Source organism: Amphiura filiformis, chromosome 15, assembly GCF_039555335.1.
Source record: "Amphiura filiformis chromosome 15, Afil_fr2py, whole genome shotgun sequence".
Classification (NCBI taxonomy): Eukaryota; Metazoa; Echinodermata; class Ophiuroidea; order Amphilepidida; family Amphiuridae; genus Amphiura; species Amphiura filiformis.
The window spans coordinates 64,921,554-64,934,382 of NC_092642.1; the positions used below are offsets into that span (position 1 = coordinate 64,921,554).

At 39.4% G+C, this 12,829-nt stretch overlaps 1 protein-coding gene across 1 annotated transcript; it reads right to left on the bottom strand.

Annotated features, from left to right (window-relative positions):
* Positions 1–2,855: 2,855 nt before the first annotated feature.
* LOC140171956 (uncharacterized) lies at positions 2,856–7,168 on the bottom strand. The gene is made up of 4 exons (XM_072195302.1): positions 5,754–7,168; positions 4,979–5,083; positions 4,112–4,300; positions 2,856–3,610 (listed from the first exon to the last, which is right to left on the bottom strand). Exons 1-4 carry the CDS (start codon positions 7,165–7,167, stop codon positions 3,291–3,293), a joined length of 2,028 nt encoding a protein of 675 aa, XP_072051403.1. The 5' UTR covers position 7,168; the 3' UTR covers positions 2,856–3,290.
* Between the last annotated feature and the right edge of the window lie 5,661 nt (positions 7,169–12,829).

Sequence of the window (12,829 nt, forward strand, 5' to 3'; positions counted from 1 at the left end):
TATTCACAACTAAAATTGGCATCATCACAATGTTCAAATGATTGACTTCTATGTTTTGAATATTCAGTTTTGATAGACATATTAGAGAGACTGCGATTTCCAAACGTACGTGTCGAACGTACGTGGAATCTATTCTACTCCTGTGACGGGATTTTGAATAGATTCCACGTATGTTCGATGCTACGTTTAGAAATCGCAATCTCTCTATCAGTGGCAAAATGATTTTTCAAACACCTCCAATACACTGAATAGATTCACAAGGGTTGTAGATAAACAGGTGGAATACATTTCTTTGGACAAAACCAGAATTTTACTCACAATGGATGATTTCGTCTATCATGGTCAATAGACATCTTCCCAAAAAAGATGGTAGATCCTCACCACTTCCGATTTGCTGGATCAGGAAAAGAGGACCCAATGTCATGAATAGGGATGAGGGAGCTCACTACTTAAGTCACATATACGATTCTCTCCTGACTGATACACCATCTACAGTCGGGATCCAGGGATAGAGGTTTGAAAATAACAGGCGTGCTACAAATTGCACTTCTGGATATGTTAAGGGGGGATGTCAGGTGTGCTATTAAATTGCACTCGGTAAGAAGTTTAGGAATTGAGGTGCGCTATAAATTGCACTCGGATAGGAGATTTAAGGTGTGAGATGGTGTGTGATTGCACTAGCACGCCTTAAAATCCCTGGAGGACTGAGGAATAAGGATCTACCTTCATCATGTCTATTGCCCATGATAGACGAAACTGTCAATCGTGAGTAAAATTCTGGTTTTGTGCAATGAAATTTATTCAACCTCCAATACAATTTTTCCTGAAACATATTCAACAAATCAAGTTTGGTCTGATACATATAGAATAGATCTTGCAGCATTGTAAACTTGACCAAAATGAAAGCATAATTGTTGCTATAAATCAAAACTATAAACACTGATGGACATCAGCCTCATATATTGGGATATTCCAGTAGATATCCATACACCCCCTATGGAAGACATGACCTTAATCTTCCACACAGGGAGTGTGAATTTAAAATGGGATTACCTGAATGGGTGACTCCATTTAAAATCTATACCCCTTGTGTGGAAGATTAAGATCATGTTTTCCATAGGCGGTGTATGGATTTCAATCGCAATAGCCCAATGGGTCTTATTTGTGTGATAAGAAGCAAAGAAGCTTTCAGCTTACCTGAGATAAAAACGTAAATTAAAATACTGTTGTTACAACCTTTGACCTATTGGAAATCACTGTTGCCAGTTTGTCTTGATGCCATCTTGTTTGCAATCTTTGTTAATATATTTGTTAAGGTTTTAAAAGTGTAGGATTGTGAATAATGATGAAGATTAGGGCTAGTTAGGCACAGTGGAGGTGCCGGGGAGGGGGGTCCCCCAGTCAGAACTCTTGCCCTCCAGTAAAAACACCAAAATTATGAAATTTTCCACTTTTTGCCACAATTTTGCGCAAAATTGGTTGAATTTGCCCCTCTCTCAGAAATTCAATTTGCCCACCCCCTAAAAATTCCTGGTGCCGCCACTGGGGCAACAGAATTTAAAACAATAAACCTGTCCTACAATTGGACAACCTTTCAAATAAGGTCGGTCGGTCTTTTTTTTTCGTAGCAAATGACTCAAAAATCTGTACATGTATCACAATAAATCTACTTTTTCACCCATAACAGCTGATTTTACACGCATACAGCAATTTCCATCAACAGGTTTTTTTTCGCCCCCTTAGGGCCGTGTTATCTTATAGGCTTGAGGACTAAATGGCACAAGGGTTTTAGCTTTTTGAGAAGTAGTATAATAAGGTCAAAGGTCATCCAACAGATTACAAATGGCACACTTCTATCTAAAATGCAGAAAATAAAATCTTAAGTATAGTTCAAAATCAAGTACTATCTAGCTTAGTACTTTTCTATCTACCTCAGTACTTTATATAATAGAGTACATCTTATAGTTCTAGTCTTTACATACGTGAAGACACTCTCACATGTGGGTATAATTTACATCATAGATATTTACATGATATGACTTATTAAGTGGAACATAAGTGTCATGGTTGATCAAAGCTGGGTGGAAATATTCACACCATTGGGAATCACTACTTTGTTCACAAAGCAGGCACTGTGCATAATTATACAGGGCAACCAGAGTTAGGTTGCATGCCGCTCCAAAAGTAGGGTCGGTTGGTCGCAAAAATGATTCAGTGATTTGTTTTGCGTGCCAGTAATAAACAATTCACGCTTTCTGAAACTTGGAACGTCACTGGTTCCTGTGATAAGAAGTTGTGACAGAGTTGTGTTGACCCGAGGCCTCAAAATGTCTTGGAAAGAGGGTCCCATGCTATGGTCAGTCGGTAAAGCCTAACCAATTAATTATTCTTCCATGGCCTTACACAGAAAGCATCTTTCTCTCATCTTCCCCTAATGGGTAAAAAGGTGTATCTTATATTTACTTCTCTAACACATTACTCCCCTTTGACATGGTTGAAGGTTACCTTTTTTCAAAGACCCTCACATGGTAAAAGGATGCAACTTGTAAAGACAAGAGGAAGATATCGAGGTGGGGGCACTTAACACAAATTACCATACATGTATGTTCCCCCGAAAGACCCGTTTTTGAACCGTGCAGGTCCGAAATACACCAAAAATTGACCAGAACAAAGTGCTGAAAAAACCCTAATTTTGATAATTTCAGCTCTAAATGATCCCTAAATTGTTCATTACTCACATTTTTGGTTTTAACCAGACGATTTTCAACCAGAAAGCCAAGAAAGACCACGATTTTGATAGTTCACAGCTCGTTCACAGCTCCCATACCCACCATCTCCAAATTCCAGGGGTTGTACCCACGAACAATTGGGCAGGAAAAACCTCCTATATGTTTGTGGCCCCTGAACATGTTTAAAACAGGACTGCCAACCAGTTACATAGGAGGTTGTGGTTTAAGCATGTTCAGGGGCCAATGACACATATGAGGTTTTTCCTGCCCAACGACGAATTCTCGCTATTACACGCAAATCGATAGAGAAAAAATGAATTGTGCACATTTCAAATCACAATATTTAGTATTATTGCATATCGATTCGCGTGTAACACCTTTATTTTGACAAACTAAAAAATATTGTCATGTGTTCCTATGTAATAGCATGGTAATATTCGTATTGCGCGGACTTGGATGTCGACCTTTTCCCATGATACATCATGATTACATCGCGGCGCCCTTATTGCGAATAGCGAGAATTGATAATGTGCCCCTCCTTCCCCCTGGAAAGATAGATTCTTAATATGAGGAAGATACAGTGAGAGCTTGGAAGGTTTCATCAATGTTCCTCGCTAGTCTCACCAGATGGCATTCCCGTAAAGCATCTTCTAATTGCCTCTTCATCTTCTCTGCATCCCAGCTATCAGGGTTCTCCTTCCACCACTTGGTTAGTACGGCTAACGATTTATCCATGTCGTTCCCGCTGCACGCATCCAGCTCCTTCAGTTCCGATTCTAGAAGTCCGTACTCTACCATGGGAAGTTGCCGTGCTAGGAATTTCCACTTTCTGCCGATGGATTTTGACATGTCACGGAACATTGCGGTGGGTACACTTGTGGCTGAAAAACAAATAAACATTTTCACTTAACGTGACTGCCAACTGTCAAATTTCAGAAATGCAATAAGTGCTGTAACTTCTTAATTATTCACATCCGACATACTAAAGTAAAAATTTTTCTAAAGGATAAAGAGTCAAGGAATCTAAATTTGGTGTAAAATTAACCATTCTGGAGCTAATCACAAAAAAACACCACATTTTGTGACCCATATTTTAGAACAAACTAAACAAAATGAACTTGTTAAAAATTTGGCCTTTGTGTTTTTTTTTCTTAACCTAAACTGTTTTCAACTTAACTCCCTACTGGTCAACTAACAGCATTTCTGATTGGTTGATAATTTGAAATGATCATTTCAATTGCCAGTTATGACTAGGCTTTGAACTGTTTATGCTCAAACTTGTATTTGCAGATGATCTTTTAATACCCTCCTTGATTGGTTCAAAATTGGACACAATATTCATTTTGGCCAATCGAGAGGTAGTTCTCATAGGGTTAACCAACCTGTTCTATCTGGATGAGAGCCACTATCTGTTTCATTGGTTCCTCCAGTAGCCCATTCAATAGCGTGTTGCTTCTGGTTCATCCTCCGGCTTTGATTACCTCCACAGTTGCCATTACAATCACCGCCTCCATCCCCTCTATCAACATGACCATGTCCACCATCACTATGTTGGCTTCTATTTTGGTAAACTGAAATTGAAAACAGCAATTCATCATTGAAAATGGATGAATAAAAAGTATGACATGAAAAGTTTTTAATTTGTCTTTTTTGACCTAAATTTTGGATGTTGTTGATTTGGGAAATATTTTCCACATGGGGAGTATGAATCTCAAATGAAAGAATTAGGCAGCTCCATTTGAAACTCACCTTCTTCTGTGGAAGATTCAGGTTGAATCCCTACACTTAAACCCTTCCCTAACCTCCCCTTTCCCCACCAGTCAAGGGTGGGTACTGCTAGGTGGGCATGACCAACAAGATTCAAAATTGGAGGGAGGACCTATTTACATTACCCTGTTGAAAACGTCCCAACCACAGACTACTACAGACTAACCATAAACAGTCAAAGTCTCGGCATCACCCAATAATGAGGGCTGATTGTTCTATGAAGTGTGACAGACAAAACTGCTACACACATACAGCATATTTTTATGTGTAAAAACGAAGACACGCAATGCTCTATGTGAAGGCACGTAACACTGGCGAAATTGTCACATTGGCCCTCCTGATTCCTGAATATGCCAAAATTCACAGCATACAAAGCATGGGGACTTTGACTGTTGATGGATAGTCTGCAGTAGTCTGTGCTCCCAACATTTTTGGCGAGCATTGTTGCTGTACGATGCCTCCCTCCCCCAGGATTAACTTACTGTTAAATGTACATCCTTTAGGGGCATGGACCACCATGTTATTCTCTCCTCCAACTTGATACTGGGTAGGTCCTGGTGGCGGCTCTACTTCTTCTGCAGGTTCATCTGAAATGTTGAAAAGTAATGTTTGGAGGGGTTTACAGTACAATTAGTTCCTGTAAAATAGCTGCCCTATAGAAATTAGACAACTCCTGCATTCTTTATTGTACACATCTAAACATATATGACACCTGGCAGCTATTCTTGCACTTACCCTGGAATGGGTTGGATAAATGTTTCAACGAACTTCAAAGTGACAAAGGTGAGTTTGTGAAGTATTGGGCTATTCCAGTTGAAATCTATATTGGATGCACTATTCCCTGGTCTCCATGAGCAACATATGCATGCAAGCATCTGTCAGTTGAATACTGTGACATACATGATACAGTTATGTACTGTATAATTTCAAGCAAAATTTTTTGGAAGTTTGCTGAATAAATCGCAAAAATGTCTACTTTTACAGTCAAATCTTTACGCAGTGCAATTGTAACTGTTTGAAGTTCTAACAACAAGAGTCAAACCTGTGACAACAAAATGCGTTTGCATATCATTTGAAAATGTAACATTTACTAAGGGATATCTTCAAAACCCTGCCTGTTGACCACCGGCAACCTGCCAGAACCAGCCATTGGGAGTGGTTTCTTTTGTTCAGAACAATAGACACCAGGTCCAATTGCCAGTCTGCCAAGGGCACCAGTGGTCGGGTTTTGAACCCATCCCTAATACAACTTCATACCTGGAGGTTGAACATCTTCATTTCTTGGTTTCTTTGGCTCTACATGCTCCTCCCTCTGATTCTCTGACTTTCTCTTCTCAACAACACTGGCAGAAACTGAACTTGTACTTTGGGGTTGAGATACTTGTGGTTGCGATACTTGAGGTTGAGATACTTGTGGCTGCAAGCTTTGTTCCCTTGGATGCTGCAAGGTCTGCTGATTGTTCTGCTGTTGTTGCTGTTGATTGTTCTGCTGGTGCTGTTGCTGTACTTGGGAATATGACACCTGACTTTGCTGTTGATGACCACTTACAGTTCCAGTCTGATGGGGACTTGGACGTTGCACATTTTGAAGCGGAACATCATGGCTAGAGGGAAGCTGCTGTAGATTCTGCTGCAGCTCCTGATTACTACTTCTTAGCGAGCCTCCCTGGCTATGCTGCAGATTCTCTAAATTCTGCTGATGATGTCTGCTTTGTGGTGATGATACTCCCTGGCTGTGTGCAGATCTTGGTTTCTGATTGCCGTTCTGATGAGCTGGAATCCTCTGCTGTATATTGGGTGCCTGCTGTTGCATATTAGAGGGAATGGGCTGTGAAACACTTGGGATTACTTGCTGCTTGTTCTTGCGAATTTGTTGCTGCTTCTGGTATTCATAAAAAAGTTGTTTCTGCGACTCCGACATGTAGTTAAAACCCGGCGGAAGAGACGCCGATGGTACAGATGATGGGCTCTTCTCCGGACTGTGAGGAGATCGAGGGTTAGGCATTTGTGGAATATCATTTGACGTGGAATGGGATGTTGGTATGGACTGTTGAGCAGTCACATTAACAGCCGGTAACTGAGCACCATTGGGGAGTTTTTGTACAGAGGTAGCGGGTGAACTTGCTTGCTTTGGTGCTGAAAGTTGATCTTGTGATGGGGTTACTGTTTCTGGCCTTGACTGAGTACACGCTGGTTGCGTCTTACCCACACTTTGAATAGATTTAGGACTAGTAGCACTTGTGCCAGCTGTGTTAGGCGCAACATTACCTTTACCGGCACCAGGCAGCAAACCCAAAGTGTATGCATTGTTCTGAGTATTAGTGAGATTTGTTTGATGAACTCGACTCGATCCTCTCGATCTCTTCACCCTACTCAAACTGTCCCTAATGGCTTGATTCACAAGCGCTTGTTCCACCTCGTTCAATTTGGCGGATGATGATGTCGAGTCGCACGGCACTCTGATCTTGAACCTTTTCTTCCGTCTTTGGTGGTTCTGATTGTGTACATGGTGCTGGTTGTTGTGAACGGGACTGGATACCTGCGACGAGGGTGGAGAGTCGTCCAAGACTGAGCTCCACAGGTCTTCAAAAGTGGCATGGTTAGGGCCATGATTGTTCTTGTTCTCCTGGGATTCTGTAGCCTTTTGTCTATTCATGTCAATATCCTCCATGGTGATATAGGATGGTTTACAGCAGGTGGCACACTACTTTTTGCTAGAGCCTATGTAACAGAATGTCACCCCTACAGAAATACAAAATATGAAGCAACATTAATACTAGTACACCAAAAGCACTAAGCATAATTTTATTTCACCTTGCAAGAATTCACTTGGATTCTGGCGAAAATTCATTTGAATTCTAGCAAGGATTCACTTGGATAATGGCGAGAATTCACTTGGATTCTGGTAAGAATTCACTTGGATTCTGGCGAGAATTCTCTTGGATTCTGGCGAGAACTCACTTGGATTCTGGCGAGAATTCTCTTTGATTCTGGCTAGAATTCATTTGGATTCTGGCAACAGCACTCACTGTGAAAAAAAGCGTGATTGTTTATTGCTTTTGCATTTACGCTCATGTACGCCATACGCACAGGCACGATCACAGAAGTTTAAAAAAACCAACTTTAGTCCAACAAGGTAGTTTCTTTTAACAGTGATTGTGAGAATCTCTGGATTCTAACACATTTACTTAGTTAGTATGACGGCTCAAAACATACATGTATACATGTACTATATATCGTTACTGGTCGGGAAAAACCTTTGTTTGTAGATCTATGTAAACTTTGTATTGAAGAGATTGCTTCATTCATGTTCAAGGGCCAAAAGTACATGCAGGAAACACCTCATATTTACTTTTGGTCCTTGAAAATGGATAAAGCCTTGTATGTGTAGACTTTCAAATATTGAATGGCTTGCTTCAACCATGTTCAAGGGCAAAAAGTACACGAGGTTTTTCCCGCTCAGTGAGGATATGAGAATCTCTTTAGATTCACACAGATCAGTTAGTAAAATCTCTGCTGGAAATATGGATCGATACTTGTTAAAGTTCTAATCCTGAAAAGATTTCACTTGAAACAGGAAATGAAAGGTATTAAGTTGATATGTCTTTGGCTACTAGAAAGTTGATAACCATTTGTGCAAATGTTACTTCCTCACTTTCAATCACCACATCCTGCATCCTAAAACAATCTGACATTCTACGAAACTGAAACTTCAATAAACTAATGTACATCGCAAGGTGAAGTACCGGTATAAATCTTTAAATACAAACAAAATTTAACTTTTATAAAACATTATTATTGGCAATAAACTTGCTTCTGTTCATTAAGTATTTCTGCATGGTAAAAAAAATTCCCCCTCCCTTTTTTCAAGCAGGCTGGATGGCATGCTATACATATATTTGTTTAAAACTAGTCAACAACACTCACATTTTTGTCTGAATAATTTCAGAGTAACCATGCTCTGTCATCAGCGGTGTGATAACTGATGTATGACCTTTACTTCTTGTTGACAATGTCCTTTTTTGACCTTTGGCAAGTTCTCGGGCCTCGTCCCTATTAAGGGTGGGGCTGGTCTCTTTCTTGATGAAAATCGGTTCTCTCACTTAATAGGGACAGGGGCTGAGAACTTTCCAAAATCTATGACACTTTGCTTCTAGAAACACCTTCCAAAAGGTCAAAAAGGACATTGTCAACAAGAAGTAAAGGTCATCACACCGCCATGACGGAGTATGTTTACCTTATTATACATGCATTGGTTTTCCATGCATTTATAATATGTGCTAGATGAAGAGGTAAACATTAGTTAGTGGTCTGCATATTAAGGATAAGAAACTGTAATTTTTTTCCAATTGTTTTCAAATTAACTGTGAATGATCCTACATGTAGCACTTCAGAATAGGTCCAATGGTTCTCCAAAGTCGCCGAAAACTTTGGAAAAGAAATGAAATATATATATTTTTTATTTTTTCCAGAAAATCGGAGTACTCCGATTTTCGGGGGTTTAAAACTCGGGAAATCAAAGTAACTCCGCGAAAATCGGAGTAGTTGGCAGGTATGCTCAAAGCTCTTCAGCTTCTGAAAATCTAATGCGGCATGCGATTAAAATTTTTAAATATGGAATTTTGAAATGCTTGTCAAGGTGACCATTATGCATGTTGATACTGTGATATCCATATACGATGTGCTGTATGACTCAGACTCTTTAAAAAAATAAATCACAAAATACAGATCATATCTTGAGTTTTTCGGCTTTTTGTTGGGGGAAAAAAGGGGAAAAAATATCATGACTTTGAAATAACCAGTGGGGCTGCCACGGGGATTGCCCCAGTCAGAACTCTTTCCCCTGTTGCCCCCCAGTAAAAACTCAAAATTACGTAAAATTTACACTTTTGTGGCAATTTTGCCCATTATTGTCTTTTGATGAATCAAAGTGTGTGAAAATATTGGATCCAAAACATAATGATAAAATTGGATGCTTTACGCCCAATATTTATTGGTCTCGCTATGAGTTTTTAAATTGACTCGACTACGTCTCGTCCAATATTTTAAAACTCCTAGCTCAACCAATAAATATGGGCTTAATCAATCCAATTTTATATCAAAATTGGTTGATTTTGCCCCCCTGAAATTCACTTTGCCCCCCTCCCATGCCCCTCTAAAAAAATTCCTGGCGCTGCCACTGAAAATAACCTAATGTGCGCAATTTAATGGTAGAGGGAGCTTTGAGACAAAGTGGATATATTACAATAACATTTTGCAAATTTGATTGCTCTCCTTGGTCTCTTCGTCATTTAGATAACTTCCAACACCATGCGCCAACCTTCCTAGTTTAATTCTTTCAATCAAAATTTCACTCCTCTGCTAATGATGACAAGTGAAAATCGAAGTAATACTGCATTATCAATATGGAACTACACCTTTATCTTGACAATTCATTTGCTCGCCCTATTCCTTTTAAAGGAATTTTTATTTAACAATATACCTAATCTGTACTAAAAGCTGGTTCATAGCAAAAGCCTGTGAACCAATGGCTGCCGGACCATGTGCCAAGTTTGAGCCCTGGACCACAAGTTACATATTTGACCCTTGACTTTCCTATTAGATAGCTCCAGCAAAGTACAAGGCAATATTTGTTTAGGTCCCTTACTATAATAGACCAAGTTTGTATTTTAATTATGTTCTCATTCATTTTAGTCAAATCATGGTAATTGTACTTGAGGTAACTTCAAATCTGTTGTGCTATTTGTGGTATAAAAATCAAAAAAATTGAGTTGATTAAGCTTTTAAGTTCATTAAACTTGTGACTTTATGCTTGCCGGGTGGTAGATAAATTTACAAATTTAATCTATGCTGGATATTTTGTCCCTCCATTAGTGGTTCAATGGAATATTTCTGAAATGATGAAATATTGCAACCTTTCTAGGAGCATCATGATATCGTCAGTGTTGTGATAGCCTGCTAAACCGCATCACACATGCGCAAGAATCACTACGCAGTAGTAGGTCCACGCTAAGTTACCAGATATCAACAGTGGCGTGCGCAACACATTGAAAGTGGAGGGGGGGGGGGGCAGGTTGTTCAGTTCCCCCGAATGGAGTCTGATTAGAAGTGTAAGGTGCGGGCGAAATCAGTCATTGACCAACAAAAGTAGGGGGGCGTGGCAATATCAATCACATAAATGCTAACCTGACAGTTGAACCCTAACATGTCAGACCATTACATGATGGCAGTGGGATGTGTGACCAGGGTCTTAGCTAGCCACCCGTCTGGCCGTCATTTTAGACGGCCAGTTTGCTCCTGGGACGGGCAAAATTAATCCTGTTGACAGATGCTATATCATAAATTGTATGTTTTGAGAAGCTAATTGACCTTTTTAGTAGACCCAATTTGTATAACAAGGCCATATCAGCACATACATGTATTTGAACTCTTTGAACCCCCAATGGGCTATTAGATGTCTGGTAAATATTTTAAAGGTCAAATTAGGACAGGCAAATTTATACAAATGACGGGCAACCCTCAATTTCTAGCTAAGACCCTGTGTGTGACCAACAAAATAATACAATGTACTTTTTTTTGCTATATAACTGTTTGTCAAAGTTTTATTATTCAAGATCATATTTGCATAAATTATTACATTTAAATTACATTTACATCCTTAGAACATTTTAACCTGACCGACAATGCAAAAACATGCCGACCGTTTATCAACTTTTTGAACAGGTGGTGTATGACGTGCAGTCCCTAAATGCAGTAAATTTTCATCGTCAACCGTGTAATTGAATGGGATTATTTTGAAATTTTAAAACGCTTGAAATATCACAAACAAATAGGCCTATGTTGATAAATAATATAAATACAAGCTAAAACCGTTGGGTTCGATAATTAACCCCACAAAACTAACCGAGTATATGGAAAATGCCATACGGCCGGGCGGTTTCACGAGTTGCCAGCTCAATCATGTCATACGCCGCCTGTTTTTGAAGGGGGAAAAACCAATTTGAAATAAAAATTATTTTAAAAAAGTGCACACTAAATTTAAAAACTGAACATCATATTTTTACCAGACTGTCCATATTTTAATACTATATAATTATAGTTTGAAAATTTTAATGGCTGTTCTAACAAAATATGGGAACATATCTACTGTCTGGCCCCAAACTGCCTATTTTTCCGTATTTCGTGAACAAACCGGTGGTAACTATGTATACAGGTAAATTACAGGTAAACTTGGCCCAGTTCAAACACTCAGAATGCTAGTGGCCCGATCTACGATAAACACAAGCGCACATAGCAGTGATGATAGCACGGTACAGTACTGGTATAGAAAGCATGAACGCACCTTACATTCAGGGTTCGATTAACTTGTGTCGCAGAACAAAATGCTCCCCATTTTGGACAGCCTGCTACACACATTTCAGCTCGTATAGCAATTTTTTACAATAAGCCCTTTCGTAATTTCAGTAAATTGCAACTGCGCATGCTCAGACATCGTCACACATTTCTTCAACAAGAGATAAACACAAGGAGGCTGGCTGCAGTGCGTTTGCAATGGTGGCGAACTTTGCACTTCCTTCAAAAACATATTTTTGTAAAACATATTTTATTCTTTCCTACATATGTTAATATTTCCTGTGAAATACAAATATTGTGAAGGAACTGTCAGCGAAATTCCAGTACAAAACATTTTTATGCAAACGGCAAAGTTCACCCCATGCATTGAAAATGTACAGTACAGTAGCCTCATCGTGTTTATCTCCAATTTTATCGGCAAATATTACCCATGATGCACCATGATCTGAAATTGCGAAAGGGCTTATTAAACATGCTAATATTATAAGAACATCACCTAAATAATGTTTTCGCAAAAAATTGCTATGCATTTTTTTCAAAGTAAATTGAACCCTGCTTACATTGCGTACACGCTCAGTACATACGCTACATGGACGCAACAGGTACATTTGAGCTTGGCCAAGAATGATTAATTAGGGGTTCATTCATATATTTTCATGACTAAACGGTTGTTTATGCCCGAGGGGCCGCTATGCCCGAGGGCATAAACAACCGCTTAGTCATGAAAATATATGAATGAACCCTGCTCATACATACCAGAACATTTTGTGCTTGTTATTTCATCAAAATAAAAACAAAAAATGCCAAGTAACATCATTAAAAACCGTAAATTTCCTTCGTTTTCCCTACCCCGTGATCGCACATCCGGGCCACCGGGCATAAACGCTGTTTATGCCCGGCTCTCGACCAATCACGCGCGCCGTTACATAGCATGTATGTATGAATTTACCATACATTGTACCTACAATTATAGACTTCTC

Coding starts and splice junctions, on each gene's coding strand:
- LOC140171956 (XM_072195302.1), bottom strand. CDS start 7,167: ATGGAGGATATTGACATGAATAGACAAAAGGCTACAGAATCCCAGGAG. Junction 5,084..5,753: donor TGAAGATGTTCAACCTCCAG/GTATGAAGTTGT, acceptor TCAACATTTCAG/ATGAACCTGCAGAAGAAGTA. Junction 4,301..4,978: donor TAAAGGATGTACATTTAACA/GTAAGTTAATCC, acceptor TTTCAATTTCAG/TTTACCAAAATAGAAGCCAA.